This window comes from Cydia strobilella, chromosome 5, assembly GCF_947568885.1.
Source record: "Cydia strobilella chromosome 5, ilCydStro3.1, whole genome shotgun sequence".
Lineage (NCBI taxonomy): Eukaryota > Metazoa > Arthropoda > Insecta > Lepidoptera > Tortricidae > Cydia > Cydia strobilella.
In genome coordinates this window covers 18159670-18180856 of record NC_086045.1, presented here as the reverse complement: position 1 = coordinate 18180856, position 21187 = coordinate 18159670, and the positions used below count along the sequence as shown (strand labels likewise).

The window sequence follows — 21187 nt, the reverse complement described above, 5'->3', positions numbered from 1 at the left end:
ACAAACACATGTCAAAATGATAGATTAGAACAAACTATTATCATAGAGTAACTTATACTAGAGCGGTACTGTCATAGTAAATTTTGTAACCCCAGTAAATTCACTGCCATCTGTCGACACACTTTAAAAGTAAAAATGAAGATTTATAAAAATACGATAAAATTTATAGTAATTATTTTTATGATTCTGATTCTGACACATGTTCTTTCACTGATATGCGTTAAAATTGTTAAATAACAAACGAAACCGTCAACGCCATCTATACGACAGTAGGCCAAAGCTAGTAGCGCCCTCTGAACGAGAATCAAATTTTCTTGATTTTCGAGGCACGTTTTTTCCTTAGACTGTATCCATCTATTACGGAGTTATATCTATCTTTGCTATTATTAATTAGCTAATTGTGACTTGTAGCGCGTGCATCATTACTGTTCTCCAGACAGGTTAGAAGGAATATTTTTAAATCGGTAAATAAGTAAAGTTGGATTATTTTATTTCTGGAAACAGAAAAAGAGTTACGAAGTTCGAAGCCGGTAGACGACGCGTTTGCAGTTTCTGTTATTTCCGAAGTAGATGCCTACTGTTTAATACTACCTTGTAGTCTGTAGTGAGTTAACATAAAAAAAAAACTTATCGGTTCGTTACGCGCGGTAGTGTTTTTAGCTCCATAGTTTTATTCAAACATTATCATAAAACACAGTATTTTTAGGAATTCTCACTAGATTTCTCAGTAGATAATTGTGACAAAACGAAGAAGCAACAGGGCGTGTAGCCAAAATGCCAATCGTTAACGCTCCGTAGCGTATCATAGTTATCTCTCTCTATCACTCTTCCACAGCGACAGTGACAGAACTTGCGTTCCGTTCGCTACGGAGCGTTTAACAATTGCACGTTGGCTACGCACCCAGCTCTTTACTACACTCGCAATATTGCAACCGACGCACAATAACTAATCTAGCAAGCGGAATCTAATCTAAGGCGGGTTTTAGTGTCACGCGGACCGTCCGTGCGGACCGCTCCGCACCGGACTAATATGTATTCAACTATTCAGTTCAGGGAGCGTTTTAGAGTGGTCCGCACGGACGCCGGACGGTCCGCGTGGCACTAAAACCCGCCTAAGTAATTGTTTTAATTTAAACTTACTTTATAAGAGAAAAAGCTCATATCTTCGAATACACGTGTACCTGGAACAAATAAAAATATATAATTATAAACTTACATCAGCTATAGGTAGCTATTCTTAAGTTTTATACGATTCTGGGAATTACCAAGTTCACTGTCTACCACCCGCTAAGCGGGTTCTCTGTTCGTAAGCGCTTTTCGCTACAAAGAGAATATTAAACCACGTAATTGGCTACGGGCGTAGCGCGTAGCTCGCGCTGGCAGTGAATGCGTTAAAAAACTTAAAAAATACGTTAGGATAACGCGAAGAGGACGCGCAGGACGAGATTTGGATTTTCGATAACTTGTAGATAATTTATGAAAACTTAGTCATAGTCATAGTCATATCATTTATTGCATACATGTGTTTACATTAGGTCTTATTTATATCTTAGGTTACAACATGCACCCGTTAGGGCATAGCAACATAGTTACTTAAATAATACTTAGTCTAAATTATATTTTAACAGCTATACATTATTCACCAGCTTAAATACACTTGCGTAAGTTACGTCTACATAAGCCTTGGTCAAATCCTTACAACATAGCAACATAGTTACTTAAATAATACTTAGTCTAAATTATATTTTAACAGCTATACATTATTCACCAGCTTAAATACACTTGCGTAAGTTACGTCTACATAAGCCTTGGTCAAATCCTTTTCAAGAGGGCAAATACGCAATAATTATAATGGGGTAACGTACGTTTCAATAGACGTCACTCATACAGCAGTACAGCACCCATACCTCTTCCGAACCCGGTACTGGCGGTACTCGTAGCATTACCGACCGAACGTTTTGACCGGCCTGGCGCATAAGTATGTAATAGTGGACATCCGAAATGAGTGTGGATGACAGTGGGATGACAGCTGCGCGTGGGCATGGCACGCGCCACGCGCCGTTACCGCACAGGGATACCAGCGCGACACAAACAATTTTATTTAAAAAATAAAAATAATGCTCGATAACAAACTCGGCAAGAGACCCAGCCGAGTGACCATTATTTGCAGAAAACGCCAATAGAAACTTACGAGTATAATGATAACTTGACTTTTCCGTCTCACTTTTAGGGTTCTGTACCCAAAAGGTAAAAAACGGGACCCTATTACGAAGCCTTCGCTGTCCGTCCGTCCGTTCGTCTGTCGGTTCGTCTGTCACAGTTGTATCTCATGAACCGTGATAGCTTTATGCTGCTTTAGCTGTTGAAATTTTCACAGATGTATTTCTGTTGCCGCTATAACAACCAAATACTAAAAACAGAATAAAATAAATATTTAAGTGGGGCTCCCAATCCCATACAACAAACGTGATTTTTTTGCCGTTTTTTGCGTATTGGTACGGAACCCTTCGTTCGCGAGTCTGACTCGCACTTGGCCGGTTTTTACTTTTTGATTGGCGCTTGTCGATAAACGATTGTTATCTTTGCTCCAGTGATTAATTCGAATGGGGAAACCCTATTGGATACAGTTGCGTGGGGCTATTCGGAAACGGAAACTTTTATGGGGCCAAAGATCAGAGATGGTATTAGTACCTAGTCACAAAAGTTAGCCAATATTTTTTAAACGGCCATTTACGATATTCATTTCATTTAATTTCATTTCAAAAGTTCCTGCAATAGGATAGACGACGGACACGCTTTGTTGTTTGTTATACATATTAACGACGATCAAGCCATCATGGATCGAATCGTTCCAGGGCCCAAAAACAGGAGTCTCCAAACTACGACTGTCGAACCTTTGGTTTTGGCCCGCGGAAAGGAAGCAGGAGAGCCAAAGGCAAAACGATCCGCTCACGAAAAGAAAGCGGGAGAGCTGAAGTCTTGGCTGTGTCCCTCGGGTCTATAGTTTGAAGACCCGTGCTTTACAGGGCTGGCGAAGCGATCCTGGATTAGGCGGGCATGACAAGACAATCTAGTTATATGCAAGAATAGAAATTCATATCTTCCGGTACCTTACCTACAACCTTTGGGTAGTTGAAACAAGGCAAGAAAACTAGTACCTTGTAATAAGGCAAAAAATAAGTAAAAACATGTATTTTTTTAGGAATAACTTACAAGTCAACCATCATCCAGTCAAGGTTTAGTTGCTACATTTCATTTGGTTTCGTTAGTTTATTTGACAAAGCGTGTCCGCGATTATCCCTTCACGAACCCTGTGGCTGAATTTTACTTTTAAGAATTATTCGACTAAGTTGGTTGCGGATTCTCTTTGTGCACTTTGGATGAAACCTCCGATGTGGATTTTGCTTGGTCAGCGGACATGTATTCATAAAAAAATACATGTTCAGAGTGCGAATTCCACTGGCATCTCAAGCCGGAAGGCATCACTTGGCGCCTTGCGCCGGCGCTGGCTCATTACCGCCAAACGCGAGTCGCGCTCGCGGTTCCCGCCTGAACCGACTTGTTACAGCTGTCCTCACTGACTGTCTCTTGTTTATTGTGGTTTCTGGGCAGTAGACAGGTATGTAATTACTTGAATCAAACTGTAAATTTTTCTGTTCCCGTAGTTGGAAAACACATGAAATGTAGGTACTTACCCCTGGACATACTTAGGGGGCAAGTTAGGGGCTGAAAAGGAGGTGGATGTTTGTATGGGGAAACAATAAATAGCTCATTGGTTAAAAAATAAGCTACCCAAATTACTAATTCCACGCAGACGAAGTCGCGGGCAAAAGCTAGTAATCAATATAATCATTGACTAAATAACTTACGTTACGACTCCATATGTAACTATTATGAGACTTCTAAGTAAGGCCCCCGCAGTATGGTGCCGAAGATGCTGGCAGCAACTAGTTTTTTAAATTTTTATTTTTTATAAATTGTTATTCTTAGTTAGTTTTAGTTTTATGTTATAATGTTACTACATACAAGTTGTTTTTAAAAATAAATAAAAAATTCCACTATGAGACTTGAGACAATTTTGTAGAACGCCAAATAGTGGGGTCAGCACAGTTCAAAATGTATGACAAATCTACATCAATTCGCTACGTATTTTTTTTTCACATTTTTTTCATAAGAATTTTTTACTATGAAAAACAAATGAAATGAAAATGAAAAATGATTTATTTGTGTATCAAAAATGCAGCAAAAATAAAACATTGTTTTGTAATATTCAATTCGAGCTCTTTCAAATGATCTGTAACTAGACTGACTTTTTGCCCCCTCTTTATATTGCCCAATAGGGCGTTTTTCATAATTAATAAAAAATTACACTTCCGATGTGTTAAGGTTAGCGCTGTTCATAACTATTCCAAATTTCAAATCGATAACTTCAGTAGTTCTCGAGATATTTAGCAATGTGACGGACAGACACACAGACAGACGGACAGAGTCGCACGATAAGGGTTCCTTTTGTACGTTTTTGGTATGGAACCCTAAAAACACTAAACAAGCAAACGACACTAAAAGAATCCATATCTTCTGCAGACAAAAAATAAATACCAAAATAAGTCCATGCGATACGAATATTATTTTTTCCACGTAAATCTACGCCCACACTTGTCATTGAGTTAGCTAATGGCCGACGCTTGTTTTAACTAATTCATCTTATTACTCGCTTCCTACGATTATTACCATTTTATCTCGCCGTGGGCGGAAGATGACCGGGACTAATCGTAATTAGTCCCGGTCATCTTCCGCCCAGGGCGAGATAATACGCATGTCAATTCCTTTATACTTACTTACTGCTGACTGAACACTATGTAAACGATATTGTACAAAATGTAGGTATAATGCGAAAAACGAAGGTCACACTTCACCTGTGTACCTCCATATACCTATATACGCTCAAGGAATTTAATTGGTTTCTGTGCCACTTCGTTCAGTTCGTACCTTGTCACAGTAACAAGTACCTAACAATAATATGAGATTCCTAGCGGTTTTTTGTCACATGGGGTGTCGTTGGATAAGTTTTTTAAAACGAATAGGGTTCTTCAACTTTTTTTTTTGATAAATTGAATATATTCGGAAAAAATCGCTCCAAAAGAAAAAAAAAGTGTAACTTTTGAACCATGGTCCAAAGAAAGTCGTAGATATATCGCTTAAGAAAGACATTAAATGAAAACAATAGCGAACTATAGGGTTGAAGCGAAAAAAAATACACCCCACTACGTGTAGGGGAGGTACCATAACATATTTTTTTTAGATTTTATTGTACGACTGTCGCATTTATTGATTCATATATCCATGCCAAATTGCAGCTTTGTAGCACTAAGCGATCACGGACAGATAGACAGACGGACATGGCGAAACTATAAAGGTTCCTGTTCCTAGTTGGCTACGGAGCCCTAAAAAGTACAGTGGCACAGCAATCAAAATCATGTCTCAGCAAATTTTGCTCTTTAACTAGGTATAGGTACTTTTGTTCTGGGCTTCATCATGAGCTAAAGCTTACACTTACATATGTACGTTCTGGCATAGGCCCCTCAGAAAAAAGTTTAAGTTATTCCACGAGCTAATCAAAAACAGATTGTGGGTTTCATACACACGATTATGAATTTCTTAGCAAATGTATGAAGCCGTAGAGATGTTTTTTGATCTGATTATCTAAGATAAGATAAGATAAGATAAGATAAGATAAGATATCTTTATTTCATTATAAAATACATTATAAATTTGCCTTCAATCAAACCTAAAACGCATAACTATAATGATCGTCAGAGATTATGTTCATAGGAATACAATTTTGTATTATTATTATTATAGTACAATTAGTACAATATATAGTATAGTATTATTAGTACAATATTACAATTTTTATTAAGATTATTTCTATACAGTGAAAAATTAAGTTTCGTCAAACACTACTAATATTATATATTGGTCAGCTCAACTACTGTGGTTACATAATATTTTATTGTTTAAAATAATATCAAATTCGGAATAATCATTGGTCATGTACTCTTTAACGCTGTACAATGTGCGAGACAACAGAAGTGTTTTCACTCGTAAACGGAATAAACTTTCGCTTTCTATATTTTTAATATTGTATGGTAACTTATTATAGAGTTCACATCCCATAGGGTCAGGTAAGCGCTTACTCATCTTTAACCTATATCTATAGGTAGTTGGTATAATATCCAGAGATCGTTTTGTTTGGCGCGGATTACACTGTGATCGTACCTTAAATTGTTTGATGTTTTTTCTTACATATAAGATTATTTCCATTATGTATACAGAGATTGAGCTTAAAATACTTAATTTTTTAAAGTGCTGTCTACATGGATCCCGATACTTAGCCCCCACTAGTATTCTTATAGCTTGCTTTTGTAACTTTAAAACTCGCTCATTTTCTATAGATTTTCCCCATAGTAGTATGCCATACGATATAATTGAATGAACATAGGCGTAATAAATTTGTTTTAAGCTATCGTTCGATACTAAGGTTTTGAGTTGTTGAGAGTAAGGCCTTAACTTAAGTATAAACTTATATAGTGTCTAGACTTACCGTATAATTTTCTTACGTATTATAAGACTATAAGACTCGGAACTCTAAAATGGCTATTTACACCAAATCAAGTTAGTTATCAGTGTTTTCGTTTTGCAATCGTGACCCGTTGAGTCCAATAAATTATATACTCTAATCAACAGCAACTATTTTTGGTAAAAGAAGCGACAGCACTTAGGTACCTATTTTGAAACTGTCAGCGTGTGCTTTAATAGTGTTTTAACAGTGCTAAAATGCTGACGTTAAAATGAAATGTAAATGTCACACTGGTTACACGTACCGTATATACCTAATGAAGGTAATAGAGGTGTTGACACATTTTAGATTTCACAACATAATTTTGTTAAATTGATGTAAATTTAACGACCAATCATAGCTTAGTAAAATAAATATATTGACATGATTAAATAAGTAAAACCGTCAGTTTCGAAACTAAGTTTTTTATCTCCCATAAATTATTACATTACCATGAAAAATACTAAACTGTATGCAATATGCTTAGATAGACAGCTATTTACTTATTCATCAACTCATCATTTAGTTGTACGAGTTGTATGAATTGTATGATTTTCTGTAGCTTTTGATCCCATTATATAGTCTCTTAAGCTCGCTCCACACTCTCGACAAAACTACACGAGACTTGCCGAATACGAGAGTGTAGAGTGAGTATTCGTCTATGTTCGTATTGTCTCGCGTATATTCGTATGTTGTCTCCGTTTTGTGTCGGTAAAATGGCCAACATCAAAGAGGTTTCGTGAACTTTTGTGTTAGCGCGAAACTATTCTTCTACACTCTCGCCGCGCATCACAACAACAACACGTCAGACAACACGAATATACACGCGAGACAATACGAACATAGACGAATACTCACTCTACACTCTCGTATTCGGCGTCTCGTGTAGTTTTGTCGAGAGTGGAGCGGGCTTCAGTTTGGCACTGTCTCGGCAAATGTCCCGGCAAAATCGTCTCGTGTAGTTTTGTCGAGAGTGGAGCGAGGTTTAGAAATTAAGTTATTTTGTGATAGCATAAAATGAATGCTTGTGTTTTGACCGTTGGCAGTCAAATTGATCGGCCTATCGGCGCCCGCGCAAGTGGAGTAACCGCTCGACACTTGACCCGCGAGATAAGCGCATTCTGCTCGCTCCGCTCCACTGGTAAGTCAGTTTTAGCTCTGGATTCTTGGATAAGCGCAGTCTGCTCGCTTCGCTCTACTGGTAAGTCAGTTTTAGCTCTGGATTCTTGGATAAGCGCAGTCTGCTCGCTTCGCTGCACAGCCGGCCTAGCCAAGGTGACAGTCGCTTTCGCTTCGACAACGAAACGCTTTGTGTCTCTCTATCACTCTTCCATATTAGTGCGACAGTGACAGTTGCGTTTTGATCGCTACGGAGCGTTAGCGATTGGCGTGTTGGCTACGCGGCCTGATGGTAAGTCAGTTTTAACTCTGGATTCTTGGATAAGCGCAGTCTGCTCGCTTCGCTCCACTGGTAAGTCAGTTTTAGCTCTGGATTCTTGGAATTCTTTGTGTTGAATCTCATGGTGTTGTGTCATGTCATGGAACACACTGTAGGTGAACACACTGTATAACCATTTTTATCCCAATATTTTATCATTGAGGTAACCTAAATAGTTCTTGTCCTGAATACATGTCATTATAGTAAAAGCTAACCTAACCTAAGTGGTCTTTACTTATTTATTATTTAACTTGTAAGTTCTAAAGTGATATTAGAAATTTTGATGGTGAAGCCTTAATTGCGGAAATTGGCCAGCTCTTTGCTGGAATGCGCTTTTTCAACACACTTGCTCGATAAAAATCTTATTTCATGCAGTTGTACTGACGGACAAAGGCCAATATGTATAGTTATTTGTTATACAAGGGTGCAAAGTAGTATTTTACCCGCGAGTGTGGAATTGAATCCTTAGCGTAGCGAGTGTTTTAACACACGAAAAGTAAAATACATTTGCACCCGTGTGTAACACAAAACTTTTCCCCTCACTATAGCGAGGAAAGTGCAACATCCACAGGCGTTAGATCATCTTCATCAACTGGAATCACTCATTTTTTTTACGATATTATAACAAAAAACTCTGGAAATTCTGTACTTTTACGTGAGAAGTTTTTAAGTAAAATTTTTGTTGACAATGTTGACATTTCTGACGTATGAAATGTCAATGATGCGTTATGAAATTGCATCGACTTAACTTGTGCGTTCAGAATTATATTTAACATAAACGAGAATCTAATAAAAATCTGGTGTTTTTTATTAGATTCTCAAACCATTTATTTAATGATAATTAATATCGAACGAACCATTATTATGAGCGTTTTACGTTTTGTTATCTGTCAAGCTACTTAAACACGCTCCATTCAAGGTCAAATTACTTTCCACACTAGTGGATAAAATGCGTTTTTCCCCGCTTGTTTTAAAGGATAAAAGACGGCTTTCCGAGCTAGTAAGGGGAAAAGTATATTGTTCCCGCGAGGATTATGGATTCTGAAAACTCACTATAACTCTATAACTCATAACTCACTCGTGAGTTATAGCTTTTTTAGGGTTCCGTTCCTCAAAAGCAAAAAACGGAACCCTTATAGGATCACTTGTGCGTCTGTCTGTCTGTCCCGTGGTCTGTCCGTCTGTCACAGCCTATTTTTTCCAAAACTACTGGACCAATTAAGTTGAAATTTGGTATACAAATGTATATTTGTGACCCACAGACGGACATTTAACGTAAACAAATGAATTTTAAACATGGGGGCCACTTTTGGGGGGTAAATGAGAAAATTAAAAAATTAAGTATTTTAAACGAGCTCATTGTGAGGATCTCAAAAAATTATAATTTGTAAAGGTTTTGTGTAAATTCGTTGAACTACCCATGCGAAGCCGGGGCGGGTCGCTAGTGTACTGAACACTATTTCTACATAATCAATAATTTACTTTGAATTTGTTTAGCCCTGTGATAGACTTGTATTACTCTTATATTTTGAAATCGAAAGACAAAAGAAATACAACTCGATTCTAATTGAAAGTGGTTTTAATTACAATGAAGGTGGACATGGACATGGGTAGGACAGTCGGCCTTAGGAGGTTAAGCTCGCTATGGAGTCCAATTGAACGTAAATTGATATCTAAATGATGTCATTTAGTTATCATTCGCACATGCATTTCTCTCGTACTGGTCTGTACATGTATTGGCGCGAACGAGATGCACGTGCGTATGCTAACATCATTTTGACGTCAAAATATAAGTTTGATGACCTCGGTGAAACCGAGCGAATATTGATGGTCTATCGGTTCACTCGCGTCTGTGACAAGTGTATTTGAGGCCCTCAAGGGTACGGATTGTGTTGTTAATATTGTTGTAGATGCAGATGTTAGCAGCGACTTTGTGTTTGGCGCTGGCCGTAGGGCTGGGGCGGGCCTGCGAGCTGCGGCCCTCCGGCGGCGTGGCGCATAAGTCTCCGGGAGACAACTTCTACCGGCTCGTCGTCAACGGCGAGGTGGAGCGCTACGCCCCCGGCGAGCGCTATGTCGGTGAGTGTACTGAGTGTATATAAACACGCGTACAAGGCTTGAAAGTCCATAAGCTGGTAGCAAACAGACTCAATGTCTATTGTTTCCGCAACAGAACAAGAGCGTTGTGTGAACTCGTGTCTCTTTGTATAATATGCACAAAATACCTACCTACTTATCATGTGTATTCAGTACGTGGGCGACTGGGCGTGCGAAATCCTTATCGCAGCGACACTATAGTCTAACTGAAAAAATACGTATAATATGTGTAATATGCCACTGAAAAACTAACATTGCTATCAACCAACTATCAGGTTGTCTGGAAGAGATCGCTCTTTAGCGACATGACTTCCTGTTGGCTGCGCCTGTTGTATGTAGAGACATTTAATCAGGGTAAGTCCGGGGTAGTTGGCCATAGTTTTTTTAGAACACGATAAAAAAATAAGACGTATTTAATGAAATCGTTATTTCTTCATAAAGTTTGTATTTTTTTTACTGAGATCAGCTTGACAGTGTCAAAAAAAAATTACAATTAGCCGTCTCTCCCGAGGTGTCCGGGAGTGATGACCATAAATTAACTCTTAATATTAGTATAATTATGTTTAGTTTTAATTTTTATTTCCCATGTGCCTTTTCTTCTCAAGACCCCGTTTAGGTCACTCAATACCAGCAAACAGCGAACTCTAAGCAATCTTGGATGAGAAGAGGCTCGTGATATTTTCCCACACCCGCAATATTTATCTTTAATAGTCACACTTGAACGACAATATTCGATATTCGAGTTAGTTTTCGATCATAGATCATGAATGGTATTCTTGCAAAATTAATATCTATAATAATTCGATTTTTAAATAGATAGATATAGATAGATATGATAAATACATATATGTATTTATCATATCTACTAGATATCTATGTCTAGATATTATCTAGACATAGAAACGGTTTCAACTGTGGTTACTCATAGAGTACCTCTGAATGTCTGCCAAATTAAACCAGTTTGACAGTACTGGCTTCCCTCGAGTCCGGCTGACCCTGGCTTCCCTCTAATGCGGCTGATCCATATCTTTATGTAACACCTTTTTTGAGTCCTCAAACAAAGTTATCTCCTTACATTTCCAGTGACCCTGGTGGGATCGCGCACCCATGATGTGGTTCAGCAGTTCACCAAGTTCCAACTCACGCTCGACCCGCTGGACCCTGTGGCCCCGAGGTCGCCGGCGCGCCAGGTATTTCTATCTATGTAAATATCATCAGGTCACCACCCACGGGTTGGAGCAGTAGCCACCAAGTTCCAGCTCTCGCTTGACCCCGTGGATCCAAGGTCCTCGACTCGCCAGATATTTACATCTATGTAAATATCATCACCTACGACGTGGTGCAGCAGTTCACCAAGTTCCAGTTAGTTCTTGACCCGCTGGACCCTGCGGCTCAACGTCTCCGGCGCAATGTCGGGTCCTATATAATCCTCACACTGACAAAGTAACGAGTTTGTTACTTTACTGCAGTTCTCCTTAGCTTGATACATCTCAAAACGCTAGTAGCAGTAGATATGAAACAGCAAACAGCCTTAAGCCAACATTCTAGGCTCTTACTTTTGGAATGTTGTCAGGGCCAGTTCCAGCTGTTCGCGGACACGCTGTCGAAGTTTGACGAGGAGTGCGTCAACTCCGTGGTGGAGGCCGACGACCTACCCAAGACCGAGGTGCAGGTCATGTGGAAAGCCCCGCCTTCGGGGTCTGGATGTGTTCTCATCAAGTAAGTTAAAGTCATTGCAACTTTTGCTTTTTTCCTACGTCACACTGTTTCGATTTAGGAACATAAATATCTTCCTAATTATAGCGTTACTTTGTTTAGACTAGTGGTTTTTAACCGGTGATCCGCGCAACACTTGGGGTCCTTGTTATAATCAGGACATTCCTTTGTTGACTTCATGCCTAAAAATAATAAAAATATTATAACTGGTCCCTTATCGTTTCAGGTTTGAACCGCTGGTTTAGATAATTAATGTCATTAAAAACGGGTCTAACGCGTTTAAACTTCATTATTAAAAGGTATTATATTGCAAACCGCTGGTTTAGATTAAGGAACAGGATATCTTCAAAATAATACACATCTACAAAGCTGTTTTTGAGTTTATATTATTTGTGCCGTGCTACGCTAAGAGGGCATACGTTCAAAATCGGAAGCCATAGCGCACCTAATATTAAGGGGCCCACTGACTACTAGTCCGCCGGACGATATCGGCCTGTCAGTTGTTCGGAACTGTCAAATTTTTGTTCTAACTGACAGGCCGATATCGTCCGGCGGACTGATAGTCAGTGGGCCCCTTTATATGAAGCAATTTGTAGACTGCCACATCTTTTTTTCATCTTGTAGCGTTTTCTGTATGTTGTAAAGGCAAAAGACTAACCCCTTTATCCATACAACTTTAAAAGCCTAAATTAGTTAATAATTTTATTATCCCTTTCTTACAAATACGTAAGTCAAAATTACGGAATACGGCAAACGATTATTAGGTTAAATTCAGGCTTGCAATGCGTTTATGATTAACGCTAAGATAAGACTTCAGTATGGCGGTCTTCACATTAGACCCATAGATAAGCGCATAGCGCTGTCTCTCTCACACACCGGTGCATATATTTTACAATTTGATTGTGACTTGTAGAGCGATGGTGTACGAGAACTCAAACCGCTGGTTCGCGGAGGACGGCCAGCTGACGAAGAGAGTTTGCGAGGACACCACCCTGACGTCTTCAGATTGCTGCGCTTGCGATGAAGCTAAATACAAGGTAGGTACCTAGGCAGATGAATTAATCCTCTGATACACAGGACGATAAATACCTTATTTTTATGGATGGTATAGAACTTATTTTGTTACAAGAGATTGAATGAGAACGATATTCTGGCTGTGAATATTTTGACACAGAAATCAGATTTTTTTTACTAGTTTGGTGATACTGGATTTTGGTATCTTTTATCACAAGATTATTCAAGTCTTCCACCTCCCACCTGGGATAGTCTCCCGGACACCCCCTAGGTGTTTTTAGAATGGTAGATTACTGCAGAGGCCGTGAAGTAAGGGATTTCAGGACGAGATTGCGGCGGATAAAGCGAGTCCCGCAATCTCTGTTCCGGCCAAGGATTGTATAGTGCTTTTCTCAAACAATGTAAGAAAATATTATAATTAAAATAACTACTAAGTAATCAAGTAAATAAGTTTATTAGGAATAAAATTAAATATTTTTCACACACTAATTAATGTTGAAAGTAATATTGGACATATTCGGACAGTTTTTAAAAGTGAAATGTATGATTTTTCCCGGCAGATTAATGGTGTTTTGCTGAATTGATGATGTTGAATTAGTGGACTGTGTATTTTTTAATAACATTCATTGCGGTAAAGTTATAATTTATTGAGTTATAAGCATGTTTTATCAGCACTTATGCAAACGTCCACGGTAAAAAAAACATATTTTTTCAAATATTTTGTAAACGACTAAATTGATGACTACGGTTATTTAGAAACAATTATAGTACGTTTAATTATCTTTCAAATGATATCTCACACGACCCGATTGGTCTCATAGGGCTCGAGATGTGAACAAATTTCGACGACAGTCGCCCGCCATCTCCCCCCCCCCCCCCCCCCTTTTGTAGCACCTGTCCCCCCCTCCATAAACCACAACAGGTCAAATCGTATTCTGGAGACCAGGAGGAACATATCCATACCAGTTGTAGGTATTTAGAAGAGATGTTTACGAAAATCGTGAACTTCACGATTTTTGTTTAATCTGCCTCTAGGCCTAGGTCAAGAAGTAATGTAAGGAGACATAAATGAGCAACTTCATGTCTTCATTTCGTGACTTTAACGCATACATTTCGGAGTATGTTTTAGAAAACATAATTATGCATGATAAGTGGGTGACTTTTCATATTTTAAATATATCTTTATGAACTTTTACCCCCTTATTTATAAAACTTAGCTTTCAAAACACTGTTAAACTTTGTCCCTTTCTAACAAAAACAATTGTCGAAATGACAGATAGGGACAAACGGATACCCAATGGTTTGTTAAACTTGACAGACGTTTATGGATAACAACATTAATCAGTAAAGCCTTCAGTTTTTAGTTATTGTCCTTCGCTACCCTGTCTGCACTCGCGATTTACTATAGCGTCACCCATGAAAAATGTCATCATAGCTTGTGTTCATTGAAAATATCTTATTAATCAATAGATGGTGTTCGAGGGGCTTTGGTCCGCGCAGACGCACCCTAAGGAGTTCCCGGCGCAGGCGCTGTGGCTCACGCATTTCTCCGACGTCATCGGCGCCACGCACCACAAGAACTTCACCTTCTGGGGCGAGGGGCAGATCGCTTCCGATGGCTTCAGGTATCATTCTTGACGACTGAATTGAAATCTGGTCTGGCCTAGTGGGTAGTCACCCAGCCTGTGAAGCCGTAAGGGCATTTATTTGTGTGATGAGTACAGATATTAATTCCTGAGTGCGTGCTGAGATATTGCGTGCTGGATTTCGGATTGTGATGGACTTTTTGTATATACTAACACCTTTTGTACTCACTTTCATGCAATAAAGAAATATGAATTATGAGTCTCGGGTGTTTTCTAAGTATTTATGTATTTGTATATTATATATATCGTTGTGTCCGAGTACGAGAGTAGATGCGTTTGCGCAATAATTGTTTTTCTCCTGACTATGTTACAAAGCTATGCCACGACAATAACTTACGCTGATTTACATTATTCAAGGTTAATTAATAAACCCGCACCTAGTTGAGATATTCACTGAATCTGTTTTACTGATTAGTAGCCTACCTCAGTACAATGTTTATTTATAAGCATTATTTGTGTCCTCTTTTTGTCGTAATAGTAAATTTCGATGCTAGTGCGGAAAGTATGTCATTACTACACGAGTACCGAGATATTTTGCCACGAGCCGCAGGCGAGTGAAGAATAACATTTCCGCACGTGTATCAACGACGTTTTTTTAATACAGTTGCGAAATAACAAGAAAAACAACAAGTAAGGAATTCGAAACATTTATATTATTAATTCTGTAATATCATTGTAATACAGTCGAAAACTAATGAAGTTATTAAAAAATAAATTCCTGGGCCAAAAGGGGCGTGGTTTGGGGTGTGGCCAATACCCCCTCCCCACCCCTGTGCGCTGGAACTCTCATATTTACCCTACTACGGTCAAAATTAAATTTAAAAAAGCTAGAAAAGTATAAAGCACTAGTTTGCGAAAACCAACTTTCCGCACGCTAAACAGCTACCTAAAGTAGCACTTTTTGAGCAATAAAAAAATATTGTACCTATACCCTAGCACCTCAGTCTTTTTTGAAATAAGTAAATATAGTATTTTATACAATCGTGATATAATAGAATAGAAAGCGTGTCCGTCGAGTGCCGTGTTTAGGCCACGAAGCTTGCTGGGTGGCTTAATGAAGGTACGAGATTGAAAAGCTTGATTTGGTATATACTTAAGTAATAAAGTACTTCATCATCATATACTTAAGAGTAAGTCTCTTGTCGTATAATAAAGTACTTATAAAAAGTATATGTAAGAAACTATTAGATAACAGCTAACATCATCAAAAAACTTATTTACCCTGGATTCCGCTCGGTTGCTAGATTCAGCCAATCTCGGGATGTTCCAGGTCTTTAGCCGAGTGGGGCTCCGTGGGGCTGATGGAGCGCGAGCTGCGGCAGCAGGGCAAGCAGCTGCGCTCCATCGTGAAGGCGCAGGGGCTGTGGTACCCGAAGGTCAACTCCAACACGACCGCCAGCTTCGTGGTCGATAGGAAGCGGAGCTACCTCTCTCTGGCTTCCATGTTTGGTATGAAAATCTTTGACATTTTCTACTATTATTTACAAGATAAACGAATATTAAAATACTAAGCTGCCCGTGCATTCGTCCGTACCATTTAAGTACTCTCGATTGCGATACCTTAGTGGATGATTTCGTGAATAAATACTATCCCATGACCTTTCTAGGTTATAGTTCTAATGGTCGGGGAGCCCAAGAGGGGATTTTTGGAGTCACTCGAGCGCGTCAGATTAAGATATGGGGGATACCTTGCATCCTATTGAGTACCTTCACTAAGTATGCGTCAACACCGAACAGGGAGTCAAGGACAGCCCGTCAGAATAGTAAAAAAATCGCCACCTTGAAATACTCGAGCGCGTCAGATTAACATATGGTGGATTAATTACTTGTTAAATTGTGCCCATTTCAATAATCTGACGATTTTAGCGATCCGTAAGCGAGTGGCAAGATCACAGTTGCAAAAAAATCGCGACCTTGACTTATCTACTCAAGCGCGTTCGATTTTTATTTTATTTTGAAGGGAATAATGCAAGGATAAGTAAATAAAAAAAATCTGCCGATTTGAGCAAGCAGAAGTGTCAAAAATCGTTTATGAAGTTCACCCAGTTCTTTTTCCCTTTAACTTTTTCGCTATCTCTGACTCCTATTTGTAAATTAAGCTCTTTTATAGATTTTATCTAAGTTAAGTATAATTTAAGGGTGTAAAATTTTATTGTTATTTATATTTTTAGTTGTTGCATTTTTTCCTTTCTTTCTCTCTCACACTGTCCCCATATAGCCCTCCGTTGTCATTATTATAATAATACGTTTTTAACGAAATAATTAAGCAGCTTAAAAAAATTCGTTGTTAACCAACATTTATTTAGAAATCTTCAAACTGTGATATCTCGTGAACCCCTTGGTCGATTTTGATCTACTTAGCGGTATTCTGCTCAGTTTTATAGGTATAAAAAAGTTTGCAAATAAAATAAATACATACAGGAACTTTGAAATTATCTTGAAAATTTTTTTTTTAAATCATCAGAATAAGGATACTGCTCCACATTATTGTCAGATTAAGGGTTTACATAACTGGGACATCAATCTGAACCTGTCTGTTTAATAAACTGACACGCTCGAGTATTTCAAGATGGCGGTTTTTTTTTACAACTTTGTGACTGCCATTTGCTTACTGCTCGCTGAGATTGTCAGATTATTGAAATAGACACTTTTGAATCAAAATCAGAATTGTTTAATGCACCCATATTAGTATACACTTCTTACAGTTCCACATGAACCCTGTAAGGGTATAGCAATATACTTAACACTAACTTATGAGACACATGTAGGGTACATTTAACAACCCCTTTGAATATCTGACGCGCTCGAGTAAATTATTTTTTCCAAATTTTCTACACTTTCGGTATGACCACCCCCCCTGCCTATGTAAACCGGCAGATTAACATACTATTGTTATCAGAGACATGTTGCGCGATTGACATTACCAATATCTGACGCGCTCGAGTAACTCCACATGGTGGTTTTTATTTTACATTTAAAAAAATCTGTAGACGCTTTCCTGCTCGCTAAAAAAGAAAATATTATATAACATTTTTTTTCTTCCCATCATCTAATCTTTCGATTCCAATAGGTCTCTACGACGCTCGAGTTATACATTTAGCATCGTCGCCTCCCCACCTATGACTTTCACATTTTTATATTAATTATTTGTGTATTGTAGTGTTTCTAAACCTATACAGTTTCTGGAATTATCTAGATTATTCTAGATCATGATCCGAATTCGATGGTCCTTCCGTAAAGTTGTGATCCGGATTACACTAATAGGCGAGGTGCGTCAGTTCCGAGCCTTAGCATGCATAGTTATTTTTTTTGGTCCCATACAAACTTTTGATTTTGGATAGTAATGGGATCGATTGGCATAAAAAAAAGTTCGTCAAAAATGACCTTTTTCTCGCACCCTGTATGATTTTTCCAAAATCTGTAATCTGTAATGTAACGCCAATCTTCATTAATTTAAAATCGAGCACGGGATCTGGTAGCTGCTCTCACTGACCCAATAAGAAAATCCAACCTGTATCTACCGTTGTCTAAGTACCCACAACACAAGCCTTATTGAGCTTACTGTGGAACTTAGTCAATTAGTGTAATAATGTCCTGTAATATTTATTTATTTTATTTATTTTTTGTTGAAAGGTCCCTCTCCTGACTGGGTAGTGGGAGTGAGCGGTCTGAGCTTGTGCCTGAAAGACTGCACCTGGGAGGAGTCTAAAGTCGTCGACCTCTTTCCGTACGATGCGGGAACTGATAACGGCATATCATATATGGTAAGTAGGCATTAGCGGGCAGGTACATAATTATGTAGGCATCTACATATTAAAATATAAAAAGTAAAGTATACCTTTTAGTTACTCGCGCGACAATGTCCAATGTCAATGTCAATGTGTGTGTTGTGTGTGAGTGTGTGTATGTTCGTGCGCGAGTCCGACTCGCACTTGGCCGATTTTTTTTATTCAGAAACATACAGTCATACATAGTTTATGAACTTTAAAGACAAAAAGATCAGACCTATAGTTTCATAACAAAATAACATATAAATAGGTCCGTGGCTATTAACTACATAAGAGAAAAATTAAGTTTGTATTTTACAATTACTATAAATATACTTAAAATATGTAAATCAATGATTTGATACCTTTGTCAAAATTACATTGTAAGTGCGTTTAAGCAAGATTTAAATTTAGTTATAGGTTTTATTTACAACGGGACTTAATCGCGTAAAATTTAGTTTTAAATTTACCTGCGACGTTTCGAGAACGGGATTATCGCCGTGGTCGGAGGTTTTCTCCGAGACCATGAATGAGTAAAAATCGTTAAAGTTTAAATCAAGTATAATTATTTCTTTCTTTCTTCTTATATAAAGTCAAGCGAAACATAGGTAAAAATTTTGACTCACGCTCGCAGCAAAATTATTTTTTTCTCACTGTCATCAAATAGCGAAATATCCTTGTACAGGTTGCTAAGATAAATTTCTTTCCCAGTCGCCGAACGCCGAGACCCGTCCCAAAGAGCGCATGTACCGCATCACCCCCATGTACCCCGAGGACCCGCGCGCGCCGTTCTACAACCCGGGCGGGAGTATCGCTCCAATGGCGCGCCTCTACCTCACGAGGGAGAAGCTCATACCTCGCAGCTGCGACGAGGAGGTGCTGCAGACCCTCGTGGCTGAGGAGGCGGATGACACGCAGTCCGCTAACAAACGTAAGTTTGCCAACATTACACAACACACAATGCAAGAGGTACGCTAGAATAAGTATGTTACAGATTTTGAATATAGAAATTAAGTCTTTTTAGGGTTCCGTGCCCAAAGGGTAAAAACGGGATCCTATTACTAAGACTCCGCTGGCCGTCTGTCTGCCACCAGGCTGTATCTCATGAACCGTGATAGCTAGACAGCTGAAATTTTCACAGATGATGTATTTCTGTTGCCGCTATAACAACAAATACTAAAAAAGTACGAAACCCTCGGTGCGCGAGTCCGACTCGCACTTGGCCGGTTTTTTTAATGTTGCTAACAGGAACTCAAAAAAGTTATGAAAACTGTCAATGAGGGCTACCGCGTTTAATTTCGCCGCTAGGGGCGCTCGTGTAGATGAAGGTCTTTCAAATTGCAAATGCATAGAAGTTATTTATAGATTATTTTGATATCTATTTTTCTGGACCTACATCTACAGTGGCGCCAACTGGTGAGCACAAAAACGGTAACCCTCATTCAAATAAATCCAAAAATTATGGTTAAAAAAGTTAGGAAAATAGTCTAAAGGTAAAATACCTAAGTACATTACTATATTCCTAGCCTATAATTAGGGTCGTAAAGCCTCTTCATCAATAATCTAAATTAAAACAAAAGTATGTCGGTCGGCATCAGTGTCGAGCTCAGGTGTCGAGCGTGCACGACGGGGAGCTTGTGTTGTGTAACCATGGTGTTGTTGGCAGCGGAGTGCGCGGTGTCGGAGTGGGGCCCGTGGTCTGCGTGCTCTGTGACCTGCGGCAAAGGTCTGCGTATGCGGACCCGCACCTACCGCATGCCACAGAAGGCACAGATGTTCGCCTGCGAGCGCCAGCTGGTGTCTAAGGAGATGTGTGTGGCCGCGCGTCCCGAATGCGAGTGAGTATGTAGGAAGCTGTAGTAAGGGCCCGCACATACCGTGCCACACCGTACAGAGCCCCAGCAGATATCCAAGGAGATGGTTATTCGATTCTGCTCTACAAACTGGCTCGTCATACTAAAATTGGCTCGTCATACTAAGATCGATGAATCAATATCATAATTCATAACGTTTAAGCATGGCCTTAACTGGTATTTTCTTTGAATTAAAAATCTATTGTGCTACCAATAATGTAATTTTAACTTTACATTTCATCCCAATGTGATCTCATTTTGTGATCTCATAATATTATACGTTGATGCAAGCGAGATGAGCTACATGTGAGGAAGTAGGGCTCATTAATTGTTTATGAATCTGTTCGGAAGCTATGAATCTGAGGGTAAAAACATCTTCAAATACTAGTTATAATACCTACTCGTAAAACGGCTAATATGTATAATGTGAATCAATTCGGTTATTTTTCCAGCGGCGACACGGATGTCAAAACGGACGAGCTTGACCTGGTCGCTCCGGTGGAAGAACTGGGGGGCATCTGCCAGACCTCGGAGTGGGGCGTGTGGAGCGAGTGCTCGGTCACTTGCGGAATCGGGTTTGAGACCCGGCGGAGGCACTTCACCAATCCAATGGGCCTTAAGAAGTGCCCGCTTGTACAAATCGGTAAATATGCGCGTTATCGAAAGTAACACCAAATAGACTTGATTAAAGGGCCAAATTAATATAGAACATACAGTGGCCAAACTCAGTCAGGAGAGGAGTATCATCATCATACCAAAGTCCAATATGTATGTGCCAAATTAAGCAACAATCTAGTTTCTATTTACCGATATTCTTTACTAATAATAATATAAAGTTTAGAAACACGATCTAAAGGAAGAGTCTATAGTTACTTCTAGCTGAATCCGGCATTTAGCCACAGAGGTGGGCTAAACTTAAATAAATATAAATATTTTGGGGACAAAATCTTGTACCATAGTACAAGTATGTATGGTACAAGTGTGTGGTATGTATACATACCGTAAAATGGGGTGATGAGTAGGTTTCGCGGGGAGAG

General features: G+C 39.0%; 1 protein-coding gene across 4 annotated transcripts in view; it reads left to right on the top strand.

The window, feature by feature from the left end:
* Positions 1-3600: 3600 nt before the first annotated feature.
* LOC134741497 (spondin-1) overlaps positions 3601-21187 on the top strand; it is a 36141-nt gene continuing 18554 nt past the window's right edge. The window contains exons 1-12 of one of the 4 annotated variants that reach the window (XM_063674292.1): positions 3601-3619; positions 7666-7760; positions 9968-10136; positions 11238-11344; positions 11728-11873; positions 12784-12907; positions 14355-14509; positions 15801-15979; positions 18164-18294; positions 19009-19228; positions 19964-20135; positions 20603-20793. In XM_063674292.1, the coding sequence (XP_063530362.1) occupies positions 9968-10136; positions 11238-11344; positions 11728-11873; positions 12784-12907; positions 14355-14509; positions 15801-15979; positions 18164-18294; positions 19009-19228; positions 19964-20135; positions 20603-20793 (1594 nt within the window). In that variant the 5' untranslated portion in view covers positions 3601-3619; positions 7666-7760. Of the gene's footprint in view, positions 3620-7665; positions 7761-7785; positions 7821-8070; positions 8091-9967; positions 10137-11237; positions 11345-11727; positions 11874-12783; positions 12908-14354; positions 14510-15800; positions 15980-18163; positions 18295-19008; positions 19229-19963; positions 20136-20602; positions 20794-21187 lie in introns of those variants that run through there. The other 3 variants (XM_063674293.1, XM_063674294.1, XM_063674295.1) reach the window with 3 other exon arrangements.